Genomic DNA, 27,322 nt, shown 5'->3' on the forward strand with positions numbered 1-27,322 from the left:
AATTGTGTTGCTGGAAAAGCTTCCTGAAGAAGGGCCTATGCCCGAAACGTCGATTCTCCTGCTCCTTGGATGCTGCCTGACCTGCTGCGCTTTTCCAGCAACACATTTTTCAGTTCTGATCTCCAGCATCTGCAGTCCTCACTTTCTCCTAGTTTTAATGAGTCTGCTATTTAAACAAACTAATCTTTGCATTCTGCAAATTACATGTTAAACTGAGAAAGACTAAGCCTTTACTGTCACATAAATACTGTGCTGTATATGAAATCCCAGCATTAAACAAGGTCCCGAACAGCTTCTACGATTGCAAGAGCATTGTCAGTTTCCAGGAACTCAGTCTCGTGATAGAAAGACAGAAGCACAACCTCGCACATGTGTTTATGTTCTCGGCCATTTTTTTCATCAACGGCCCAGTTAAGTGATGGAAATATTGTAAAACACTGCGAAGGGCTGTGTAACTAACTCTTACCTAAAAAATATCCAGTCGCTGATGCTTGAGCTGCTGGTGTTTCTTTGTTTTTGCCAACGTTTTCGCATGTTTTTCAGTACAGGTAATCTGAATACACTTACCTCTTTGATGTAACGTTTTTGCGGGACCTTGAAATCTTCTTTGGATAATCCACAATTCGAATAATCGACACTCATCTAATCGAGGTTCCTCTGTAGTACTCTTATATAAAAATTGTTCTAGAATTTGCTGCCCAAAGGCATCTAATTTGCACCCACCAAGCTACCACACATAGCAGTACGATGATGATCAGAGAGGCCTTTGCTGTGGTATTTAGTTGAGGAATAAATATTGGCCAGGACTCTGGGGAGAATTCTCTACGCTTCTTCGCTGTAATGCCATGAAATCAAACAAAGAACTGCAGTCGCTGGAAATCTAAAACAAAAACATAAAGTGCTGGAGACACCCAATAGTTCTGACAGCATCTGTGATATGTCTGAATGAGGGAGCTGATGGCTCAAGGTTTCATTCTGAAAAATGTCACTTTTGATAATGCAGCCCTCTCTCAGTATTGCAGTGGTTAAGTTCAGCGTTAAGATGAGTGCACCACGGCATGGTAACTCTAAGAAAACCAGGGATACACGTTATGAACTCTGCTTATACCATTTTCTTCAGACTCCCATAACAAGAAGCACACACCTCACAGAATCCCAAACCACAGAATCTTGGGCTGCAGGGACAATGCCAGGAACAATGCATTTGAAAAAGTGACAATAAAGATTGATGAAGGCAGAGTGATAGACATTGTCTATATGGACTTCAGCAAGACATTCAATATGATAGACTGGTTAGCAAGATTAGCTCATATGAGGTCCAGGGAGAGTTAGCCATTTGGATACAAAATTGACTTGAAGACAGGAAACAGAGGGTGGTGGTGGAGGGTTTTTCGAATTGGAGGTCTATGACCAGCTGTGTGTCGCAAGAATCAATGCAGAGTCTACTGCTTTTTGTCATTTGGTTGTGAATCTAGGAGGAATGGTTAGTACATTTACAGGTATCACCAATATAGGTATGTAGTGGACAGTGAAGATTATCTCAGAGAACAATGGGACCTTGATCCGATGGACTAATGGGCCAATGAGTGGCAGATGAGTTTACTTCAGATAAATGTGAGGTGTTGCATTTTGATAAGGTAAACAAGGACAGGACTTAAATGTTTAATGATTGAATCCTGGGGGGTATTGCTGAACAAAGAGACCTTGGGGTGCAGGTTCATAGTTCCTTGAAAGTGGAGTCGCAGTTAGACAAGGTTGTGAAGATGTTTGGCATGCTTGCCTTTATTGATCGGTGCATTCAGTACAAAAAAGTTGGGATATCCTGTACAGGATATTGGTTGGGTCACTTTTGGAATACTGTGTTCAATTCTGGTATCCCTGCTATAGGAAAAATGTTGTTAAAACTTGAAAAGCTTCAGAAAAGATTTACAAGGATGTTGTTGGGATTGGACGGATTGAGCTGACCTTACAAAGGTTTATAAGATGATAAGAGGCATGCATAAGGTGAACAGCCATGGTCTTTTTCCCAGGGTGGTGATATGGAGGTGTAAGGGATATTGTACCTTTAAGAGAGTTGAAGGACTTAGCAAGCACAGAGTTATGGAGAATTTACAATGTAACATTTGGTCCAGCAGCTAGCAGTACCTGGGTTGCTAAGAGACAAAAGAAAATTCAGATTCAGCCAATCAGTTTAAATTATGCCCCAAGATACTAAACTCAATCAAGTTTGACTTTGGTATTTTGGCAATATTAAAACCAATAAAACAATCCAATGCTTTGGGGTATAAATCTGGGAAAAATTGAACATTTGGGGGAGAACTGCCAAAAGACCAACAGATGTAGGCTGCTCGTAAGAATTCTCTAAGAAGTAACTGTCTGGAGAAGGAGTTTGCGCAGGGGAAAAGATCAACACCGACCTGGAGAACAAATCTACACAGGAAGACACCAGGAGAAGATTCGACAGCTGGCTGGTTTTGAAATTTGAATTTTTCTGTAAATCCTAATTGGGGATTTTATCAGACCAGTATTGTAGAGGGGAAGGTAAAAGATAGGTTTAGATAAATGAGTGGCAAATAATTGTTAGTTAAATATTCTCTGTTAGACTTAAAAAAATTAAAGTTATTAATTTTTGCTTTAAATAGTGACTTTGGGATAGTTTTTCTCCTCTTTAACAGATTACAGCACAGGTTAAATCATTTGTCTGCAGGTTTAAATTAACAGGAGGTGTTTACCCCGTGTCGTAACAGTAGGGAGTCCAAAACTAGAGGGCATAGGCTTAAGGTGAGAGGTGAAAGATTTAAAAGGGACATCTTTTTCATGCAGAGGATGGTGCTTGTATGGAATGAGCTGCCGGTGAATGTGGTGGAGGCTGGTACAGTTACAACATTTAAAAGGCATCTGGACTGGTATATGAATAAGAAGGGTTTAGAGAAATATGGGCCAGATGCTGGCAAATGGGACCGAGATTAATTCAGGATATCTAATCGACGTGGATGAGTTGATCCAAAGGGCCTATTTCCATGCTGTACAGATCTATGATTCTATATCTGCATTCTCCTAATTTTGGCCTCTTTTGCATTCCCTGTTATATCTGTTCCACCATTGGGTGGCCTTAAGCTGCCTAAGTCCCAAGCTCTGTAATTCCCTAAACCTCTCCACTTCACTTTCCTCCTTTAAGACACTTAAAATCTACCACTTTTAGTCATCTGACCTAATATCTCCTTATGTGGCTTGGTGTCATAAAGAACCTTGGGATATCTCATCAAGTTGAACAAATGTTATACAAATGTCAGCTGTTGGTAGCAGGAGTGCTCACCTGCAGAGCACTGGTAGCAGAAGTGCTTACCTGCACAGCTCCAGTAGCAGGAGTGCTCACCTGCAGAGCACTGGTAGTAGGAGTGCTTACCTGCAGAGCACTGGTAGCAGAAGTGCTTACCTGCACAGCTCCAGTAGCAGGAGTGCTCACCTGCAGAGCACTGGTAGTAGGAGTGCTTACCTGCAGAAGTGTCAAATTGATCTCTGTATGACCTTAATTAAGGCCATTTCCTCACAAAATGCACAACACTTATCCTCAAAAGAGAAACATCAGGTGAGACACAGTTTATGCCATAAGCAATAGCCAGCTCCCATCAATTAATGACCAGCCAAATTTAAGATATACTTTTTTTCATATCTATTTAATATTACTTTTCATGGGAAAATTTTGAAATTACAAAGATCAGAATCAAACATCTTGTGACATTTAAGGTTGCAATAGAAAAAAAAAACATATCATGCCTACCCCTAGAATGCAGAATTATCAAACATAAGTGAAAAAAAACGCACAAAAATAAAATGCATTGTGATCTGAATGCATATCTTACAGATTGCTTGATAGAAGCAGGTCCGAGTGTTTCCTGCTCAGAGTATTGTACTGTAAATTAGGTTTTGTTACAAAACCATGTGTTGTATAAATTCTCCCCTTTATTTTAAAATGTTTGCTGGTATGAAAAAGAAACAAATTTTACAAAAAACACCACAGAAAGTTAGTTAACATCACAACAAAGATTCCTTTTTTATCCCCCGGACTTACAAATACAGAAGACCTAAAACCTCTTTTTGAAACAATTAAGATTATATGCTCGATGTTGCAGCCTACTGTGAATAAGAATAAGAAAAAAAATGATAGCCTTTTGCTAATAATAGAGGACCCATGGCAAAACATGATTTTTCTCTTTTTTTCTCTTTCGCTTTTAAGCACGTTCCCCTCGAATACGGCGTGCCAGTTGTATGTCCTTCGGCATGATGGTAACACGTTTGGCATGGATAGCACACAGATTGGTGTCTTCAAACAGACCAACCAGGTATGCTTCACTGGCCTCCTGCAAAATAGGGAGGAAAGCAGTCACTGGATCACTCTTATGGGCTTATCTCAGGTTAATTTTGGGTGGACTAACAAGGCAAGAGTACAAAATGAATGGTAGGACCCTAGGGTCCAGTGGATCTAAGGGATGTTGGTATGCCTGATCATAGATCTGTGAAGGCAACAGGACAGCTGGACAAGGTTGTTGTGAGGTGCTTGTCTTTATTAATCAATACATTGAATACAAAATCAGGGAAGTTATAATAGAGCTGCATAAGATATTAGTTTGGCTACAGCTGGAGTACAATGTGCAGCATGGTATAGGAAAGATATGATTGCACTAAAGAGGGTGCAGAGGAGATTCACCAGGATGGAGTGATTTAAATAAGAGACTGGGTAGGCTGGGAACGTTTTCTTTCGAGCACAGAATGCTGAAGGGGGACCTGATTGAGGTGCACAAATGAGATGCATCTGAAGAAACTTCTCCCCATAGAGGCATCAACCAGCAGGCATATACTTAAGGTATAGGAGAGGGATTAGAGTGGATTTAACAGAAAATATCACCCAGTGTGTGTTGGCTATCTGGAACTCACTACATGAAAAGGTTTAGAGGTGGGACCCCTCACAACGTTTAAGAAGTATTTAGATGATCATTTGAAGTGCCATTGCATAGAAACTATGGATCATGTGCTGGAAAAGGAGACTGAAATAGATAGGTGTTTGGTTATTTTCAAAGACATGTGGATGAAAGTCTTCCTTCCATGCTGTGTATCTCTATAACTCTACGACTGAAAGTTCTCTGTACACTTCTGATGTATCAGAAAGCAAGCAACCAGCTACACTATACAGATACAGCAGCACAGAAACTGGCCATTTAGCCTAAATGGTTTATGCCAAATACAAGAGCAGGGAGGTCATGAGGCTTCATCACTCCTCTCATTAGCAGTTTTCCATTCCTTTGCCTTGTGTTATTAGGCTTCATCCTAAGTGAATCTATGCCATTTGTCCTCCATGTGTCGTCTTCTTAACAACACAATCCTCACCCAGCAGCAGAGGACTCAGAGGCCATGGAGCATTTCAGCACTTCAGCCTCTTCATCACTAATCTTATTCTGAACCAAGGTGTGCTTACTTGCAGAATCCCAGCAGCAGGTGCTTACCTGCACAGCATTGAAATGCATACCTGCAAAACACTGATAACAAGAGTGCTTTACCTGCACATTTCCAGTAGCAGGAGTGTTTACCTGCAGAGCACCGGTAGTAGGAGTGCTTACCTGCACAGCTCCAGTAGCAGGAATGCTTACCTGCACAGCTCCAGTAGCAGGAGTGCTTACCTGCACAGCTCCAGTAGCAGGAGTGCTTACCTGCAGAGCCCAATAGCAAATGCTTACCCATAGAGCCTCAGTAGCAGGTGCTTACCTGCAGAGCCCCAATGGCAGCACTCTGGAACCTCAGATCAGTTTTGAAGTCCTGCGCAATCTCGCGCACAAGACGCTGGAAAGGCAGCTTTCTAATCAGCAACTCTGTGGACTTCTGATATCGCCTGATTTCACGCAAAGCTACAGTACCAGGTCTAGTAAAGGAAAAAGAAATATTAGTTACATCTAGTTTTTATTAAAAATCTACAATAGTGGGTCTTGCAACCATTTAAAACAAAAGGACAGAACTTTTCAGATAAAACTTGCCATCAAAATGGTCAATGGGAACATACTCCCCACATCAAATCCTGCAGGCCTTCCACGCCCACCTGAGCATTAAGTCCTGCCTGAATGAGTTGCTGTCTGTCTGATTGCTTGGCAACTCTCTGGGCCCAACAGTGTTGCTGGGGATCTCATGAAACAGTGCCATAAATCAGGCTGGAGGTAAGTAACATGGCCTATTGAAGGCCCAAATAAGGATAATTGTGGTGGTGGTGGCGGCGGTGGAAGCAGTGATGGTCGGAGGCTGTTTAGTTTCAAATACTGCCATTTTAGCGTCATAACAGCACAAGGGCCATTCAGTCTATTGAGACCATTCTGGTTCTTTGTATTACAGTCGAGTCATTTCTAATCCCCCTGCCAAATCCGTAGCCTGCAACTTTACTCTTGTCACTTGCCCATATCCAGTTTACTTCTAAATTACTGATCACCTCAGCTTCTACCCACCCTCTTTTTTTTTTAGACACTCCTGATTTTTAAAAAGTTTTTTTTTATTTTCTCCCACTTATTTTTTCCCACAGCCCCCATGTTATGTGCATGTACAGGTGTGAGACACAGTGAAAGATACAAGGTGCACAAATCTTTATTCAATTTTCCACCACCAGGAAGAAAGGAAACACCCGAGTGGCCAGTGACAAGCAGTGCCTTTCACATCAAAGGGCAATGCTGTGTGATCAAACAGTGAAGGGGAGGGTAGGGAATAAATCAAAATAGAGTTGGAGGGGGAAGCTACCCACCCTCATAGGTGTAGTGATTGTAATGAGGTGAGGCAACTGGAAATCATTGAAAATGAGTTCGCTGATTGGGGCTGTTAATCTGGTCCAATCAGGGAGCCCTGATAAAAAAAGGGTGAATGTCAGAGATACTGATCTGGAGGTGCTGGTGTTGGACTGGGGTGTACAAAGTTACAAATCACACAACACCAGGTTATAGTCCAACAGGTTTAATTGGAAGCACTAGCTTTCGGAGCGCTGCTCTTTCATCGGGTAGTTGTGGAGGACACAATTGTAAGACACAGAATTTATAGCAAAAGTTTACAGTGTGATGTAACTGAAATTATACAACAAACAATCAAGGTATTTTTCAATGTATAATTTCAGTTACATCACACTGTAAACTTTTGCTATAATTTCTGTGCCATACAATTGTGTCCTCCACAACTACCCGATGAAGGAGTGGCACTCCGAAAGCTAGTGCTTCCAATTAAACCTGTTGGACTATAACCTGGTGTTTTGTGATTTTTAAGTCAGAAATACTGGCACTCTGTTACATGACTCTGGATGAGGCAATACTAAAGTCAAGACCTGTTCATATGTAAATAGTGCTGTCAGAAAGTTCCAGGACTTTGACCCAGTGACAGTCAATGAACAGCAATATATTTCCAAATCAGGATGACATGTGATTTGAAGAAGGATTTGCAGGTGGGGTATTTACATCCTCCTGTCATTCCTTCTAGATGTTTGGGATTGCAAATTTGAATGAAACTATCAGAGGAGGCTAGTGAGTTAACATCTTGCAGATGGCATAAACTGCAGATGGCACAAATTGAAGGGATGCCAGTCAAATGGGCTTCTTGAACTTGTTGAGTTTCAAGTTGTTGGAAGTGCATGCAATGAGATAATTAGGGAATATTCCACTTTCCTCACTTGCGTTTTATAGACAGTGGAACTGAATGGTGAGTGGTGCAAATATGAAAACTAAACAGACACCCAGGACTATGAATGCCGCTATTTATACACGTGGCAAGATGGGAACCTCTCAGTTATGCTCCAGCAATGTTAAATCACAGTAGGATATTTCTATTAATACCAAAAAGACGGCATGGGATTTTCTTTTTGTTAAAATCAGATTCAAATGTCCTGTGTGAATCATCCTTGCTCTGGAGCTGATGTGACTTGCCATTATTGATAAAGCCGCGTTGTTAAATAAGTAGGTCCATCAGCACAGACTGCTTTACTGCATAAGGGACTCCTAATGCCTCCAGTGCAAGTCTGCCCTAACATTAACACCATTTTTGCAAGATCTCTCCCAGTAAGATCGATAGCATTCATTGTATTTAGGACCAATTCAGTGCTGTTGACACCACATAGCATTTGGAACTCTCGACCCAGATGTTGTGGTAGCTCAATCATTGAACTTGTTCTGGGTCCTAAAGACATCAAGATAGATGGGGGTAGTGGGGGAAATAGCATTGAGGTAGACAATCAGTCATGATCTGTTTGAATGGTTCAACAGGGCCTTCCCTAGGTCAACCTAAATGTTCTAAGACTGGTCCAAACCCAATGACCCCTTCAAAACTCAACTTGCACAGTAACACCGCAGCCCATCATTCAGGAACAGCTTTCAGTGAGATTCATTTGCAAGCCATTTTTCTGGAGATCAACATCTAAGTCCATCTGCCTGCCTAACTTTCCTCTCATCCACTCACCTTGTTTAATAAAGGTGCAGGTTCAATGAAAGTCAAATACATAACTGATATTTTACAGGTACCTCTGTGAGTTATCCTCTATAACAATAGGGTGTTAGTCTCCAAAACAGAATAAAAAGCAGGTGAAACAGTGCAGTGAACAGTGGAATATCCTCACACTGTGACCCTCCTTTCAAAATGAACACAGCAGAACCTAGACAATGTCACAATTATGAAACCTGCCTGTAACGATGGGGTTTCTTCACTCCACCAGTGGATGGGGCACTCTTGCGAGCTGCCTTAGTTGCAAGTTGCTTGCGTGGGGCCTTGCCTCCAGTCGATTTACGAGCTGTCTGCTTAGTACGAGCCATTGCAATGAATTTTCAAGCCAAGGTGCTGTGCAAAAAGCAAAGGGAGAAAAATTCAACATAGTCAGTAAATGAGAAACTTCTGAATCGCTGCAAGATCATATAAACTTTGCACTGGGAAACAAAGGCAGAGTTAGTGAGGAATTGACAAAAATACAAGGTACTTGAAATGGAGCTGGCCCACAATAAAATCTCAAGATGTAAAGTTTCGTGTTATGAACAATTCTCTTGGAAAATAAAATGGAAAATAGCAAGTTTGAATCCCAGCATCTCCTTCATGGCAATCAACTCAAATTTAACAATTCTTGATGTTGCCACTAGGTGGAGTCTGCTCATCATAAATATAAATACAGTCCTCCCGCTGATGCTACGTTGCACAAGATTTGTGCAGTTAAATTCTGCACGCTGGGGAGAGGTGGTTTGGAATTGCTTTGTCAGCTTTGCTACTTTGCAACTATGACTCTAATCCAACTCTAAAACAAAAAAAAGGGCAAATTGCTAGCAACTATAACTATTTATGCAAAACTGAAAGACAGGTGGCACAGTGGTTAGCTCTGCTGCCTCACAGCACCAGAGACCCGGGTTCAATTCCCACCTCAGGCGACTGTGTGTGGAGTTTGCACATTCTCCCCGTGTCTGTGTGGGTTTCCTCCGGGTGCTCTGGTTTCCTCCCACAGTCCAAAAATGTGCAAGTTAGGTGAGGTGGCCATGCTAAATTGCCAGTAGTGTTAGGTGAAGGGGTAAATGTAGGGGAATGGGTCTGGGTGGATTTGTTGGGTCGGTGTGGATTTGTTGGGCCGAATGGCCTGTTTTCACACTGTAAGTAATCTAATCTTAAAAAAAAGGGGATTTTCTCACTGTGATCGTTTTCACAACTCTTAAGTGACTAACTTGTTCTGTCATATTCATGCATAACACATATAAATATACATAAAGTTTCAACTCACAAATAACTTGTATTTATATAGTACCTTTAACATAATGAAACTCCAAGGAGCTGCAGAAGAGCATTGCAAGGCAAAATTTGGTACATGAAGAGATGTGGGGCAGGTGAAAGAGGGAGGTTTTAAGGAATGTCTTAAAAGAGGAAAGGAAGCAAAAGAGGAGATGGGTTGGGAAAATTCCAGAGCTTGGAATCTAGGGACTGAAGGCACTACCACCAGTGATGGAGTTCAAAAAGGCCAGAAGTCGAGCACCAAGGATATCTGAAGCCAAATGCTACAGGCAAAAGGAGGAGCAAAGTCATAAAGGAATGTAAAGATAAGGATAAGTATTTTAAAACTAATGCATTATTTAAGCAGGAACCAATTACATTATCAAGATTCTGGATGGCTTGCAGAGGGATGCCCAGCAATGCAAAATACAGGAAATTGATAAACAATTATATCTCTAAATATCTGCAAACAACTATGTAAGGAAATTCAACATTACAGAACAAGATACAGGTCAGTGATTAAACAAAGCAGGCCTTCCAAAAATAGGCTTTTTCTAATACATACAATAGGTGGTTACTTCTGTTAAACTGTCTTTAGCAAATAGATTAATAATAGGAACAAATGGCCTGTATAAGAGACTGTAGGACTTTCAAAGGGGATGCAGTTCTTGCACCAAAATGACCCAGAGTAATTATGCTTCTGGTGCTAGTGCCAGACTGGTAAGAAGGCGGCAGACTATGTGGCTGACAAGATGGATCCACTATATTCTGCTGTAAATAGGCGCTCCGCTGAACACCTACACATATTTATATACAAATTAGGAGCAGGCTACCTTGCCCCTTGAGCCCATTCCTTCACTCGATAAGATCAAGGCTGATTTGTTTGTGTTTCAAAATCCACATTCCCATCTACCACCGATGACCTTTTACTCCCAAGGCTAACAAAAATCTATTTCCTAGCTTAACAATATTTAATAATCCTGCCTCCGTCGCCTTCTGAGGCAAAGTTCCAGTCTCAGAAACTCCAGAGAGAGAAAAATCACCTCTCATCTCTTCTAAAGAACTGACAGGGATGTTGAGAACTGAGAGGGGTCAGAACAGAATAGATGGGGCGAAACTGTTTCACTTGGCTGAAGGATCGAGAAGCAAAGGACAATAAATGAAGGCAAATGGTAAAAGGTATGTCAAAGGTAGTATAAAGAATTTTTTTTACATGGCCAAGTGATTAAGATCTGGAATGCGGTAGCAAAGAATGTAGATGAGACAAATTTCAGTTGTTGCTCTCAAAAGAAAATTGGGCCATCATCTGAAAAGGTATGAAATTCTTCTGCTGATTTTTTTTTTAAAAAGAGTTCATGACCCATATACATTGGAGAATCCTCTTGATGGAAGGGAAAAAGGAATAAAATCTCTCACAATTAAATGGGTTATGTGCAAATCCTCCAAATAAGTTTTTAAAAAGAAACTTCAAAGTTGCAATTATTGCCTTCTTGCCAAACCTAGCATTTGCAAAGTTGATCTGCGACTAAAGAAACATCCTCTCCCACAATACTTTCAAATCTAATACAAAACAAAGAACTGCAGATGCTGGAGATCTAAAACAAAAAAAAACATAAATTGCTGGAGGCATGCAGCAAGACTAGCAGCATTTGCTGAGATGGAAAGAGTTAACATTTCGAGACTAGAAGGGTCACTGGATTTAATACATTAATTTTATTTCATTCTTCACAGATGCTGCCAAACATTACAAGTTCCTTCAACAATTTATGTTTTTGTTTGTTTCACTTTCAAGCTTCCACTAGGAAAACTTGACCAACTTGATCCTGACCAACAGGAACGTCCATTGTATTATGCTCACGAAGCAGTTGAGATACAAAGACATATTTGTAACAGTGACCAAACACTGCATTATTTTCACTTTGCAAACTGCAAAATTGAAAGAAATCATAAAGTCACTAAAGTACAGCACGAAAACAGACCCTTTGGTCCAACTCATCCATGCTGACCAGATATCCTCAACTAATCCAGACCCATTTGCCAGCACTTCTATGGGTGGCATGGTGGCTCAGTGGTCAATGCTGCTGCCTCACAGCACTAGGGACCCAGGTCTGAATCCAACCTCGAGTAGCTGTCTATGTGGAGTTTTGATTTGGAGATGCCGGTGTTGCACTGGGGTGTTCAAAGTTAAAAATCACACAACACCAGGTTATAGTCCAACAGATTTAATTGGAAGCACACCAGTTTTCGGAGCGACGCTCCTTCATCACCCACTACCATCTGATGAAGGAGCGGCACTCCGAAAGCTAGTGTGCTTCCAATTAAACCTGTTGGACTATAACCTGGTGCTGTGTGATTTTTAACTGTGTGGAGTTTGCACGTTCTCCCTGTGCATGCGTGGGTCTCCTCCCACAATCCAAAGATGTGCAGGTCAGGTGAACTGGCCATGCTAAATTGCCCATAGCGTTTGGGTGCATTAGTCAAAGGGAAATGGGTCTGGGTGGGTTACTCTTCGGGGGGGTTGGTGTGGACTTGTTGGGCCGAAGGACCGTTATTTCAGATTATGAAAGGATTGGACACTCTGGATGCAGGAAACATGTTTCCGCTGATGGGTGAGTGCCGAACCAGAGGACATAGCTTAAAAATACAGGGTAGACCATTTAGGACAGAGATGAGGAGAAACTTCTTCACCCAGAGAGTGGTGGCTGTGTGGAATGCTCTGCCTCAGAGGGCAGTGGAGGCCCAGTCTCTGGTTTCATTTAAGAAAGAGATGGATAGAGCTCTCAAGGATAGTGGAATCAAGGGTTATGGGGATAAGGCAGGAACAGGATACTGATTAAGGATGATCAGCCATGATCATATTGAATGGTGGTGCAGGCTCGAAGGGCAGAATGGCCTACTCCTGCACCTATTGTCTATTGTCACACTGTAGGGAATCTAAACTAATCTAATCATACATTCACTGATCAATTGATAATGTTCATTATACGTTTTCCAAGTCTTGTCTGCATCTGTTCTTATGATAACTGATCCGCATCATTCAAAGACGATGCTGAGTAATGTAGTTCATTGTAAGGAAATCAATATGCCAACGGATGCATAATAGAACTACAATGCTCAGAGTGCATGGCGACCGACACAGAGCATCCCTTGCCACCGCCTCCACTACAGCGAGGACAGAAAAGGACTACAACAACCATGATGCAGAGCGGTGAGGTGCGCATTCACACACCGTGAATAACAGCAACCAATTGCGCCCCGTCGACAGCAGGTGAGTAACCAGGGTTGGCAGAAGGCGCATGATAGACATTGCTGCCGCGGGCCAATCAACGCGGCCGCTGAGGAGGTGGGCGGTACGCCATGGCGGTCGGATTCGGTCTAGTAACCAGGGGCAACCCGCGGAGGGCGATGGACGGCGGCGTCGAGCCAATAAGCGCGGCGACTGAGGAAGAGGGTGGGACGCGTGCCGGAGCCTGGGTAACGGACAGCGAGGGCTGCCCAATGGGCGCGGCGATCGGCGTTCGCAACAGCGACCAATTGCCTGCCGGGATGGGCGGTGCTGGGCGGGCGGTTTTTTTTAAAGCCCGGGGTCGGTTGGGCGGCTGCGCAGGCGAGTGCGAGAAACATGAAGGCGAAGCTATGGCAGAAAGGGGGAAGAGCCGAATGCGGCGGGAGCGGAGAGAGAGAGAGGAAAAAAAAACAAAAGCAAGCGACCAAAAAAAAACATGACAAGCTCTCGACCAATTCCTCTCAGAGACCGAAAAAAAAGGTCTTTAGACTTCCTGAAGAGAGCTACAAAAGTTTTTTTTTCCCCCCTCAACTGAAGCGAACCTTTTTAGCTTAATTCCTTCAGTGGGATTTTTAAAAAAAATATTTTAATTTCGACTCGCGATCGGGCGCTGAGGCGTTTTCCCCACGCCCTTCCCTTCTCGAACGTTCTCGACGGTTTCCCGTCGACAACTATGCTGTAAGTTTTTTTAAAATTTCGTTCCCTCCCGTCAAAAAAAAAATATTTACCAAAAAACAAACCCTCGTAAAAGTCCGGCGGGTGAGAGAAGGTAAGGAAAGGAGGAGGGGAAAAAAAAAGGGGGGGGCTTTCCCTCCACCTCAACACTACAGCAACCCCCGGGGGCCCGGAGGAGGACGATGGGCCCGCGGCGGTTCAAATACACACTTTTTTAAAGGTGGCGGGAGGGAGAGAATTTTTTTAAATTTAAAAAAAAATAAAAGGGAAAGCGCACCTCTTTTTTTTTGTTTTTTCCTTTGATTTTTTTTCCACGGAAGGAGAAGCCGAGTCCGGGTCTGACCGAGACAAAAGGGCCGCCGGTCTGTGGGGCTGAGAAAATGGCGGCCGTGGGGGGGGGGGTGGGGGGTGACAGGCCCATAGTGCACCGCGCGCCCAGGCCAGGCCAGGCCACCAGCAGACAAGAGGCCCTAAACTTGGCCAACTTTGCCCCAACCGTTACCACTCGCCCTCCTTTCTTATGTTTTTTTTTAAAAATCTTTTTATTGAGTGTTTCGTTTTATTTTGGTCTCTTCTTTCCTCTCTCCTCCAGCCACGTCATGCTGCTTCACCCATGGAAAGCAACTCCACTTCATCCGAACCTGACCCAAAACGTGATTTATCTTTACAGATACTGCCAGACTTGCTGAGCTTTTTCAGCAGCTTTTGTTTATGTTTTGCAGGGTTTGTGGATCTTTTGGTTTTAAAACAGTTTCTCTCCATTTTGGATATTTTGGCCTTTTTGTATGTTGCTTCACCCATGCGAAGCAGCCATTTTCTCTCCCTTTTTGATCACTTGGCCCAACTTTCTTTTATTTTTGTGGGAGGTCCTGTGTTTTTTTAATCTATCCATAGGCCAGGAACAGGCAGGTGGGACTAGTCTAGTTTGGCATGGACTGGTTCAATCAAAGTGTCTGTTCCTATGCTGTTTGTTTCTGTGGCACAATTTAAAATTTTTTGAATGGGGCAGCCTTTTTTTAAAATCACTCCCTACTCCAATCAATTTCTCCTCATCATTTTTTAGTTGCCCCAAGTTTTCATTTCTTGGGGTCAGTCGCAGAGGTTTTTTTTAATCGTTCCATGCTCCAACCAACTTCTCCCTTTTCCTATATTTGAGCCCAAATTTTCATTTTATTGGGATGCGGTTCTTCATTTTGTTTTACCCCCTCAATTTTTTTCTTCTTTCCATTGTTTGTTTGATTTTCTTTGATAACTTTTCATTTGCCCCAACTCTCATCGTTCCATGCTCCAACCAACTTCTCCCTTTTCCTATATTTCTGAGCCCAAATTTTCATTTTATTGGGATGCGGTTCTTCATTTTGTTTTACCCTCTCAATTTTTTTCTTCTTTCCATTGTTTGTTTGATTTTCTTTGATAACTTTTCATTTGCCCCAACTCTCTAATTTTTGGGCCTGGAGGTCTTGCATTTCTCCTTATTAATTATAACTTGTCTGCTGTTTTTGTTGGGACTTTTTGAGAGTTACACTTTGTTTTCCTTCCTTTCTTTCACACCTTTCACCTCCCTTAAGCTAAATGGAATCTTCATCTCATAAGTCAACCAATTTCTCCTCTATTACTTAGTATGTTTGACTCACTGTGTTTATTTGGGTTTTTTGGGTGCATTTCCTCACCTCAGTTTTCCTCGCAAAGGATGATCTTCTCATGAGGCAACACTTCTTTCATTTTTAATTCCTTTTTTCATCCAATGTTTTATCATCTTGTGATCAACTTTCCATTCATCCATGGGATATGAGCTTCATTTGCTAGGCCAGCATCTGTTGCACATCCCAAAGGGCAGACCAGAGCCAACTGCATTGCTATGGGCCTGGAGTCACATGTAAGCAAGACCTTGTAAGAATGACAGATCTCCTTCTCTAAGGGATAGGGTGATCCAGATGGGACCAATTTCTTTTCAAAGTTTTTGTTGAATTCTGATTTTGCCATCTACTATGGTGAAACTGAAACCCAGATAATGACAGGAAGAATTAACCTTTCAATAAGACTCTTCACTGTGGAGTCAGTATTTTTCTACACTTTTAAGTCCAGTATGATTTTCCTCAGTCATCTATCCCATCCCTGATGCCGTTTCATTCCGTAATCTTGCAAGATAAAATGTTATGCATGTTATAAAGTTTGCCCAAACTCAAAGGCATTTGGCATTTTCCAAAAGTTTGTTATCTAATTAAACCTAGAATTGAAACAAATATTTTCTATAGCTTTCCAGAAGTTCTGAGGGTCCATAAATTTATATTTGGAATGCTGATTTTGAATAAAATTTTCATATCCTTTGAAGAACATGTTTGCTAGCATTTAACTCAATTGCAAACTGGGACACTACCCTCCAAGTAGGAAGAACTACAAAACTAAACATACCTGTAAAAAAAGTTCCCTTAACTCAAAAGCACAGAATTGTTTGTTTTGAAATTCAGTTTTGTTGAGAACAGCAATTATTTTATAATGGTTAATTGAATCATTCCAATTACAAGTCTGAAATTAATTGGCAATTTTAAAATTATTAGTATTTTCCCGTAGTGTTGCATATGTGGGCTGAAAACCTATCATGCTTTTGGGTGAAACTAAGGTAACAGAACAAGGGGAGGGGGGCATTGATAAGGTAAATAGACAAGGTCTTTCCCCCAGGAGCAGTGGAGTCCAGAACTAGAAGGCATAGGTTTAGGGTGAGAAGGGAAAGATTTATAAAAGGACCTAAGGGGAAACATTTTTCAAGCAAGGGATGGTGCATGTATGGAATGAACTGCCAGAGGAAGTAGTGGAAGCTGGTACAATTACTCATTCAGATGCATTTTAAATGTATATGAATAGGAAGGGTTTGGAGGAATATGGGCCGGGTGCAGGCAGGTGGGACTAGATTGGGTTGGGATATCTGGTCAGCATAGACGGGTTGGACCAAAGGGTCTGTTTCCATGCTGTACATCTCTGACTACGTTGGCGAATGGGACCAAATTAATTTAGGATATCTAGTTGACATGGATGAGTTGGACCAAAAGATCTGTTTCTGCACTGTACATTTCTATGACTAGGGCATAAAGATGGAATTCAGCCTCAGTGTTTTCTCCATTATTTTTAAATTGTGATTATAAAATCATACACTGCATTTCTAAACTGGCGAAGTAAATTTGTCAATTAGAGTCTCTGGCCAGTGTTTCAGTGCTTCTGCTGGAGTGGCAATTACATGCATATATCATAAAAAAATATTTATCAATGCTTTTAATGGAAATGCTGACAAAGTATGTATTGTTTTTAATATGTAGATGTGTTAATGTTTATACTCTAAATTGTCCCTTGTAACAAAAATGAAAAGTTCAAACATTGATTTATTGCACACCAGCTTTTAAATATATTTTCTGTACATGTTTGTGCAAATTCCAATTTTGAACTTTGAAATTTAATATTAATTAGATTGAGGAGCAGCCATGAATTTTGCCTTGATCTTCTGGCGCCATTGTTGCTGGTGTTTCAGTTTTGTACCCAAAAGCAGATCCTATCATAAAGACAGGTATCAAATCAACCCAGTTGGTAAGATTAACCCCCACCTGTTGCCATAATTCTGATCCATACTCACTGTCCAACAAACCCTCTCCCCTCCTCCCAAAGTGACGGGAGACTATCTGCATTTTCCCCACCATATGGTTCAAGAGTTTCTTCTGCTCTTTCTGCCTGCCATAGGCAGGTAATTTGGAAGGATTTACAAATTGACACAGCCTATCAGACCGTGTTGTTTTCAAGAACACTGATGGTCAGTGATACTATTGACTACATCTGGATATTTGAATAATGCTTTGACATAGGCATACCCGTGAATGGTGGACTCTGCAAAAGTATCAAGAGAATGGCCAATGCTTGCTAAACTATGCACTATAGAATGAAGACCTTCAATAAGAAGGAAAATGAAATGTAAATCCTTTATTTCATTACTGGAAATGGAGAGAGGGAATATTGGAATTAATACACTTATCACAATTGTTAAGAAAGGAATTTTGAAAAATACATTTGCAAAAATACACTTGAAGAATATAATCCATGTAAAGATAATGATATGTAAACTGTAACAAGTGTCCCTTATTGTTAACATTAAACTATTACAAGCTAAAGTGTAATAGCAGAGTTGGAGCTGCAAATTGGAGACATTTGGTAAAGGTATAAAGACATGTTGGAAAACTGATATTCTTTAAGATTTAATTATTTTGGGCCATTTATAAAGCCATTAATGATAAAAGATGCTGAAGAAGGCAAGATCACAGCTGAATAGGAGTAAAATAAAATCTAACATCTAAATCATAAAAGTAACAGACTTGAACTAAATTCAGAGAATGAGTGTTAAGCCCTCACTGTGAAATTTAGAGATCTGGAATTCAAACATCTGTACCAGCAAAAAGCAACCATGTAGTTTTTCAGATTATTGTTAAAAACCCAACTGAATCATTAAAAGTTCTTTCAGGAAGAAAACCTGCCATCCTTAGCCAGTCTACATATGTAATTGAGTCCCACACCAACATGACTGACACTTAATTGCCCTGAAGTAGCCAAGCATATCATTTCTTAAAGATGGCAAACCTAGCTCTATAATTAATTAAGATTAAAGTACGTACAGCGCAATGTTCTTGTTGATGTTGTAGGTGCTATCCTGTTACTAATTGATAACCGGTCAAACTTAACAGGTCCTGGAACATTGGAGATTCTGTGGCAATTCAGCTAACCCTACATGCAAATACTATTAAGAGGAAATGTGACACCAGCTGAACCAAGTATTCGGCAACTGCCTAGCATGTGGTGCTGCTTTAGCACAGTTACAGCCTGATGAGTGCAGCTTTTTACCACTGCTCAATGCTGGAAGCTTTATTGTAATAACATCAACCCACATTTGCGTAGCACCTCCAAAGTAGAAGATTGTCATTGGCAGCAGAAAATTTTAAACAGGGAAGACCAGAGCCTAGGCCATAAAGCTGGAAACAAAGAACACTCGGCCCTCTGAGCCTGCGCCAACGTTTTGCCCTTCCATACTAAAACTGTCTTCACTTACAGGATCTGTATTCCTCAATTCCCCTCCTATTCATGTATTTGTCTAGGTGCTTTTTAAATGTTGCTATTGTGTTTCCTTCCACCACCACCACCTCTGGCAATGTGTTCTAGGCAATCTATCCTTTGTGGGTTGTCATTAATTGTGGAGTAATTAAAAAAACAGATGTGGGCAAGAAAATTCAAGAAACACACTGATTTGGAAAGTTTAAAAGGGTTAAGTTTTAAACTCTATTTTAATGTAAGACAAAACAACGCCCTATGAATGGTATGAAGTTCTTCTCTATGTGACCAAATCTTTATGGCTCTATTTCAGGAGCCCTGAAAAAGTCAGTATGAACTTTAACACATGGACATAGGAAAAGATGGATTTGTAGACTCGTCACTGAAACTAAAATGTTTAATTCATAAAAGGTGCTGCCAAGCCAAGAACAAGAAAAGGGCTGTTGTTGCTGAATCTCATGGGGAAGAGCTGGTGAGGATGAAACCCATCAATCACCATAGGAAGCCAAATTGATTATGCTCAAAAGGATGTCTGAAGAGGGTTTGGTTTAAAAGGACACAAAGATATACCTGAGCAAAGCAGGGAAAAAGCATCCAGGCAGAGTTTGACTTTAGTTGAGTCAATAGTGAGTGCACTATTTTATACACATCTACCCATGTAAATGTTTGACTTCATTATTGTGTAACTACCCTTGTGAGTTCATAATTGAAAAAAATACCTCTGATCCATTATCTGCTTCCTGCCCAAATATAATACCCATGGATCTTGCCAGATCAGTTTCCTCCCACTCACATATTCTGCTTCCAACTTCCTCTCCTTGACTGCCAACTGCTTTGCTGCCTTAGTGAATTTTCTGACTGGTTTCTTCGGTTTCAAATTAGACAGCCATATAACCCAATCTTCCACTTCTGGTATTCACCATGACTGCAGCATACAATTTGCAAATCTGCTGTATGATTTGATCATCCAAATTCAGATCATGCAAGATACCTCCCTTAGTTCTCACTGATCTTGCCATCATTATCATTCTCATAAGGATTACTCATTGTCTTTGAAAAGTAGACTCTGTTGTCTGTTGTTCTCTGTTGTCCCTTTCAAGATCTTTGCTGTTTTACTGTTATTGACCAGACCAGACCCCCCAATATATTTGAAGAAAGTAGCCAAGACCCTAATTTTCTCTTATTTTAAAGATAGAAATGAAGTGCTATGTTCAAGTTGCAGTGTGTCTGATCAAACTACTCGATGCTAAGCAAAACACAATTTATTTAAGTGATATTGTTAAAATACAAACAAAAGAAAGAGGAATTTAAATAACTATTGGAAAACTGAACTGAATAATAGATATAGTACCTACTATGATGTTCCGATATATTAATATCCCATAAACACTCCCCTTTGGAAAAAGGTACATTCAGACATAGGTTTTCACATGCAAATCCCCAATCCAGGAGGAAAAAACCAAGAAAATTCAGAGAAAGTAGCAACTAGGAGACATTCACTGAAGCTTCCAACTGTGTCGAGAACCCAAAGACTTCTAATTAAAACTAAAAAAGAAAACTAGAAAGATGGTTTGTAAGAGCTGGCCACTCCCAGCTGCGTCTATTGTTCCAACTTTTAAAACAAAACCCAAAGGCCTCATAAATTGTTTACTTTCTTAGAGACAGCTCAACATCTCTGCCTTACAGCCTGTTGTTTAAGGACAAAATAACCACTTTAAAGAGACGGCATTGTCACAATTACCATAACATTACCTCCACTGAAACCTACATCTGACCTACAATTAAATTTTATTGCATATTTTCTCACATCTCTGCTGCCTTCCTACCATCTGATATATTGTTTTTTTTAAAATGAAGTCATTATATTTTGAAACTTTCCATGGTCTTTACTGCCCTACCTTCACAAGCTCTTTCATTTGAGTGTTCCATACAATGCTATCTGGTTTTCTAATATTAGCCGAGGGTCCTTATGTCCAGTTTGCTAACAATTGTCATCAGCATTCTTCCTACCTGCCAAATCCTTCTCAAAATCTGTGTTTTTGATTTACACCTTCATCTATTTCCCACAAACACCTCTCCTACTGATAAAAGTAGAAGAACATATATGAGAGAAAGGCTGATGTAGAGCAAAAACAGTGGCATTGGCCAGTTTGAATCAGTGCTGTAGATAATGTCCAGTTTCTTTGACTATGTATTAATATTCCTTGTAGGGATGGTTCAGTATCTTTACAGATGGGCAAGAATGAACCAAAAAAAAATCACCTAATGAGAATTTATAAAGAAATTTGTTGCATTCAGAAAAGTTTCAGATTGTACAGAAATATTCCTGACATACTTAGAATCTCAACTGTTTACAGATTTGTGCGAGGGTTCATTAGTCCAATTATGAGGCAACATTTGTGTCTGAATCAGATCTTGTGCATTGTTTCCATTGTCATTTTTAGGAGATCAGCTTTTCCTCTGTTGTGTTATTGTTGTCACAGCATTAAAGGCTTTGTTCTCCTGGGTGTATTGTGATATGGCGTCAAGGTAAATTTCCTCCTCGCTGCGTAGGTCTGGCCAAGTTGGCCATTAATAATCTCAAGTTATGCATGATTGAAGAGCGGAGGGGGGAGGGTCAATTCGCTGCTCTATTCTGCGGGTCAATTCGCTGCTCTATTCTGCAGCGGTACTTGGGCCTGCAAGTCACTAGATAGAGAGCATGTAGTTTTCCTGATATCCTATATTGATAGGTCAGCAAACTGGAGTACGTAATTTGTAACAGGTAAAATTTGCTTTAATTTGATAGGTATGTTTTCATATCGATTGGATTGTATTATTTAGAACCTTTTACAATGTTGGCTTTGACTCGGAAAGTTTTCAACAACCGGGTTGGCGAAGCACTTTAATCATTGAATTCCCTACAGAGTGGAAAAAGGTCCTTCGGCCCAACAAGTCCACACTGACCCTCCGAAGAGTAACCCTCCGAAGAGTAACCCACCCAGACCCTACACTATTATTCGATGTTTACCCCTGACCAATGCACCTAACCTACACATCCCTGAACACAAGGGCAAGTCAGCATGGCCAGTTCACCTACCCTGCACATCTTTGGATTGAGGGGGGAAACCGGAGCACCCAGAGGAAATCCACGCAGACACAGGGGGAATGTGCAAACTCCACACAGACAGTCATCCAAGGCTGGAATCAGACCCAGGTCCCTGACACTGCGAGACAGCAGCGCTAGCCACTGTGCTGCCATTTGTTTACATTGTTTCACCTTGAAGCCAGATGAGGCCCATTGCACATCAACTAGAAGCTTCTCTCGCTCTTACCATGTGCCTGTCACGTAGAAGTGGGCGGCACGGTGGCACAGTGGTTAGCACTGCTGCCTCACGGCGCCATGAGACCCGGGTTCAATTCCCGACTCAGGCGACTGACTGTGTGGAGTTTGCACATTCTCCCCGTGTCTGCGTGGGTTTCCTCCGGGTGCTCCGGTTTCCTCCCACAGTCCAAAGATGTGCAGGTCAGGTGAATTGGCCATGCTAAATTGCCAGTAGTGTTAGGTAAGGGGTAAATGTCGGGGTATGGGTGGGTTTCGCTTCGGCGGGTCAGTGTGGACTTGTTGGGCCGAAGGGCCTGTTTCCACACTGTAAGTAATCTAATCTAGAAGGATAATTACCAATTTGGATGCTTCAAATGTCCATGGAATCCTAGAGTGGAATTGAAATCCAGAACTTCAGTTCAGAAGGCAGAACACCATCTAAATCCTAATATCATCCATTTTAAATATAAATTAGTCATTATTATTAAAATTTAATAATTTCTAAGTTTAAAAAGGCTGCTAAATAGAGAAATAGTTGAATTACTGAGTTCAGAAAACAGTAACATTGGTTCAGCTTCAATCAGAATAGCTAATGGATGAATGCAACAGACATTGTTGCCTGTTCCTTGCTAAAATCTAAATGTTTGAATGCAAAGAGCTCATTGCAGTGTGATGAGAAGGGATCTAGCCAGAGTAAACTGCAGAGGTTGACAGGAAAAACCGATGGATCAATAGATAATCTTCAACAAAGAAATACATTAGATCAAATCTAGGTACATTTCAAAAAGGTGATAATGAGCAATAGTCAGAGCTCTTTGAATGAAGAAGGAGAGATCATGATGAAACAAAAAATTTAGGGAAAGCAATGCAAGTCAGATGAAGACTTTGTTGAAGGACCAGCTCAAAATACTATGGTTGAGAAGATGAAGAGGAAAATAAAGATTGGCAAAGACAAATTAAGACAATGCATTGACAGCAACATAAATGGAAACTTGAGGGCACTGTGACATGGCACAGTGGTCATGTACCTACATCTAAGCCAGAAAGTCTGGGTTAAAGTTCCACCTGAGGATGAGATGCCCGCAGAATGTGTCATAGCACATTCAAACAGATTGATTCGATTAGATTACTTACAGTGTGGAAACAGGCCGTTCGGCCCAACAAGTCCACACCGATCCTCCGAACAGCAACCCACCCAAATCCAAAACTTTAAAAGGAGAACGCTAAAGTTATATCACCATGTAAATAGTGAGTGAATTGTATGTTGGGGGAAAAAAAAGAGGCGGAATATAGACTTAAAGAGCAGGGCAAGCGTAAGATACTTAGTTCTTTGCATTATTTGCACAGTACGTACAACAAAATATTGATAGAAGTGAAGAGATTTGAGGCAATGGATAATAGAAAAATTGAAAGTCACAGGTGAGGTGCCGGAAGACTGGAGATTGGCAAATGTGGTGCCACTGTTTAAGAAGGGCAGTAAAGACAAGCCAGGGAACTATAGACCAGTGAGCCTGACCTCAGTGGCGGGCAAGTTGTTGGAGGGAATCCTGAGGGACAGGATATACATGTATTTGGAAAGGCAAGGACTGATTAGGGGTAGTCAATATGGCTTTGGGCATGGGAAATCATGTCTCAAACTTGATTGAGTTTTTTGAAGAAGTAACAAAGAATATTGATGAGGACGGAGCAGTAGATGTGATCTATATGGACTTCAGTAAGGCGTTCGACAAGGTTCCCCATGGGAGACTGATTAGCAAGGTTAGATCTCATGGAATACAAGGAGAACTAGCTATTTGGATACAGAACTGGCTCAAAGGTAGAAGACAGAGGGTGGTGATGGAGGATTGTTTTTCAGACTGGAGGCCTGTGACCAGTGGAGTGCCACAAGGATCGGTGCTGGGTCCTCTACTTTTTGTCATTTACATAAATGATTTGGATGTGAGCATAAGAGGTACAGTTAGTAAGTTTGCAGATGACACCAAAACTGGAGGTGTAGTGGACAGCAAAGAGGGTTACCTCAGATTACAACAGGATCTTGACCAGATGGGCCAATGGGCTGAGAAGTGGCAAATTGAGTTTAATTCAGATAAATGCGAGGTGCTGCATTTTGGGAAAGCGAATCTTAGCAGGACTTATACACTTAATGGTAAGGTCTTAGGGAGTGTTGCTGAACAAAGAGACCTTGAAGTGCAGGTTCAGAACTCCTTGAAAGTGGAGTGAGAAGGTGTTTGGTATGCTTTCCTTTATTGGTGAGAGTATTGAGTACAGGAGTTGGGAGGTCATGTTGCGGCTGTACAGGACATTGGTTCAGCCACTATTGGAATATTGTGTGCAGTTGTGGTCACCTTCCTATCGGAAAGATGTTGTGAAACTTGAAAGGGTTCAGAAAAGATTTACAAGGATATTGCCAGGGTTGGGGGATTTGAGCTATAGGGAGAGGCTGAACAGGCTGGGGCTGTTTTGCTTGGAGCGTCGGAGGCTGAGGGGTGACCTTATAGAGGTTTACAAAATTATGAGGAGCATGGATAGGATAAATAGACAAAGTCTTTTCCCTAGGATCGGCGAGTCCAGAAGTAGAGGGTGATAGGGGAAAGATATAAAAGAGACCTAAGGGGCAACTTTTCATGCAGAAAGTGGTATGTGTACGGAATGAGCTGCCAGAGGATGTGGTGGAGGCTGGTACAATTGCAACACTTAAGAGGCATTTGGATGGGTATATGAATAGGAAGGGTTTGGAGGGATATAGGCCGGGTGCTGGCAGGTGAGACTAAATTGGGTTGGGATATCTGGTCGGCATGGACAGGTTGGAGCAAAGGGTCTGTTTCCATGCTGTACATCTCTTTGACTCTACTGTGAGGTGGCCTATGCTTACAGTTAAAGTGTGACCTGGTCCAGATAGCTTGCATCCCAAGATGCTTAAGAAAGTAAGCTAATGATACTGGAGGGGATTGGCCTTAATTTATTTACCCAAGCTTCCCAGATAGAGGAAGATGTCAGAAGATTGGAAAATGACAAATATGAAAGCCTTATCATTTGAAAAGATGTCTCAATGATGATGAGCCAGCACAGATTTATTTTAAAAAAGCAGCCCATTCTCAACTAATTGAACTTTTAGGAAGTAATGGAGAAGATTGATGTGATACTTAGTTGAAATACATATCAAAAAGGTATCACAAAAGGCTTATTATTTTCCTATTTCATATACCTCAATTTTGTTAAGAGTCCAGTTGGATTTTTTGAAAATTAGCTTAAAGATAGGAAGCATTAAATCATGGTACATTGTAGTTTATCAGACAGGAGACAGTTGGACAGTGATATTCTAAGGGCTTATGCCTACTCCTCAGATGCTGCCTGACCTGTTGTGCTTTTCCAGCACCACATTCTGATGTGGTGCTGGATCTCCAGCATCTGCAGTCCTCACTTGCTCTTACTACCACAACTACTGCTTTTCATCCATGTAAAAGCAGTCCAATCTTGGTATACATATTAAGATTTCAAAATTCCACACTGACTAGTGGAGTGCCAAAAGGATCATTGCTGAGTCCACTATTTTTCATCATTTATATAAATGATCTGAATGTGAGCTTAAGAGGTATAGTTAGAAAGTTTGCAGATTACACCAAAATTGGAGGTGAAGTGGACAGCAAAGAAGGTTACCTCCAATTACAACAGGATCGTGATCAGATTGGCCAATGAGCTGAGAAGTGGCAGATGGGGTTGAGATAAATGCAAGGTGCTGCATTTTGGAAAAGCAAATCTTAGCAGGACTTATACACTTAATGGTAAGGTCCTAGGGAGTGTTGCTGAACAAAGAGATCTTGGAGTGCAGGTTCATAACTCCTTGAAAGTAGAGACACAGGTAGATTTAGTGAAGACAGTGTTTGGTACGCTTTCCTTTATTGGTCAGAGTATTGAGAGGTCATGTTGCAGCTGTACAGGGCATTGGTTAGGCCGCTGTTGGAATATTGCGTGCAATTCTGGTCTATCAGAAAGATGTTGTGAAATTTGAAAGGGTTCAGAAAAGATTTACAAGGATTTTGCCAGGGTTGGAGGATTTGAGCTATAGGGAGAGGTCGAAAAAGCTGGGCTTGTTTTCCCTGGAGCATCAGAGACTGAGGGGTGACCTTATACTGGAGAGGTTTATAAAATCATGAGGGGCATGGATAGGATAAATAGACACTGTCTTTTCAGGGAGGGGGGGGAAAGAGAGTCAAGAACTAGAGGGCATAGGTTTGGGGCGGGGGGGGGGGGAAGAGATATAAAAAGGGACAACTCTTTCACACAGAGGGTGGTACGTGTACAGAATGAGCTGCTGGAAGCTGGTACAATCACAACATTTAAAAGGCATCTGGATGGAGTATAAGAATATGAGGGTTTGGAGGGATATGGGCCAGGTGCTGGCAGGTGGGTCTAGATTGGGTTGGGATATCTGGTTGACATGAACAAGTTGGACTGAATGATCTGTACATTTATGACTAGACCTAATAAGCTAGTCATGACTGATGGAATTTAATGCAGAGAAGTGCAAAGTGATGTATTTTGACAGAGGGGCAATATAGACTCCATAGCAGGCTTTGAAGGCTAGGAGATCTGTGGGTATAGATGTCAACCTTTAGAAGTGGCAGGACCTATTGGGTGTGATTGATAATGCCTACAGGAACCTTAGCGACATGAAGATGTTTTAGGTATGTAAATCAGGGAGATTATACTGAATATCCAGCTTAGGTTAGTCCCAAAATAAGAGATCAGCTTGGGATTGCCAAAATTTTAGAGCAAAGGAAATTGGAGATTTGATTTGGCAAACTTCCACAATCTGGGGAAGGAAAACATAGTACAAGGAACAATCTAATGCAAAGAAGAATCAAATGATTTGTGACAATAAAAATCATTAAGATAGTAGTGAGATGTTACAATTGTAGCCACACTGAAGTATTGCACATAAGAGAAAATACTTTAAAAATCTTATCATCTACTGCTGCAGATTTTTTAATGGGCCTTAGGACCCCCCTACTTGTGCTGCTGGTGACTGGATCCTAAGGGGACTCCTTCACTGGTTGCCAATGCTCCATTCCTCTGCTGTCACAGACAAGAGGAAGAGGTAATCAGCTTGGTGACCAGGAGCAGACAGGCCCAGGAGCTCAAATTATGCCTAACCTGCCACCAGCTTGATTTGTACAAATTTAAGATTTTGGGGAATGGGGAAATAAAACATTCAAAAGTCTGAGAAGATT

The 27,322-nt window shown here is 41.3% G+C and overlaps 1 protein-coding gene across 1 annotated transcript; it reads right to left on the bottom strand.

Moving 5' to 3' along the window:
* Window positions 1-3,839: 3,839 nt before the first annotated feature.
* On the bottom strand, window positions 3,840-14,119 carry h3f3c (H3 histone, family 3C). Its single transcript, XM_043680789.1, has 4 exons — window positions 13,986-14,119; window positions 8,689-8,841; window positions 5,761-5,914; window positions 3,840-4,361 (listed from the first exon to the last, which is right to left on the bottom strand). Exons 2-4 carry the CDS (start codon window positions 8,814-8,816, stop codon window positions 4,233-4,235), a joined length of 411 nt encoding a protein of 136 aa, XP_043536724.1. The 5' UTR covers window positions 8,817-8,841; window positions 13,986-14,119; the 3' UTR covers window positions 3,840-4,232.
* Window positions 14,120-27,322: the final 13,203 nt, after the last annotated feature.

Source organism: Chiloscyllium plagiosum, chromosome 41, assembly GCF_004010195.1.
Source record: "Chiloscyllium plagiosum isolate BGI_BamShark_2017 chromosome 41, ASM401019v2, whole genome shotgun sequence".
Taxonomy (NCBI): Eukaryota; Metazoa; Chordata; class Chondrichthyes; order Orectolobiformes; family Hemiscylliidae; genus Chiloscyllium; species Chiloscyllium plagiosum.

What these genes read in the sequence shown, in the direction of transcription:
- h3f3c (XM_043680789.1), bottom strand. Translation starts at nt 8,816, where the DNA reads ATGGCTCGTACTAAGCAGACAGCTCGTAAATCGACTGGAGGCAAGGCC. An exon ending in AAGAAACCCCATCGTTACAG is followed by an intron (nt 5,915 to 8,688) that starts GCAGGTTTCATA and finishes TTCCTTTACTAG; the next exon opens with ACCTGGTACTGTAGCTTTGC. An exon ending in CTGCCATTGGGGCTCTGCAG is followed by an intron (nt 4,362 to 5,760) that starts GTAAGCACCTGC and finishes CCTATTTTGCAG; the next exon opens with GAGGCCAGTGAAGCATACCT.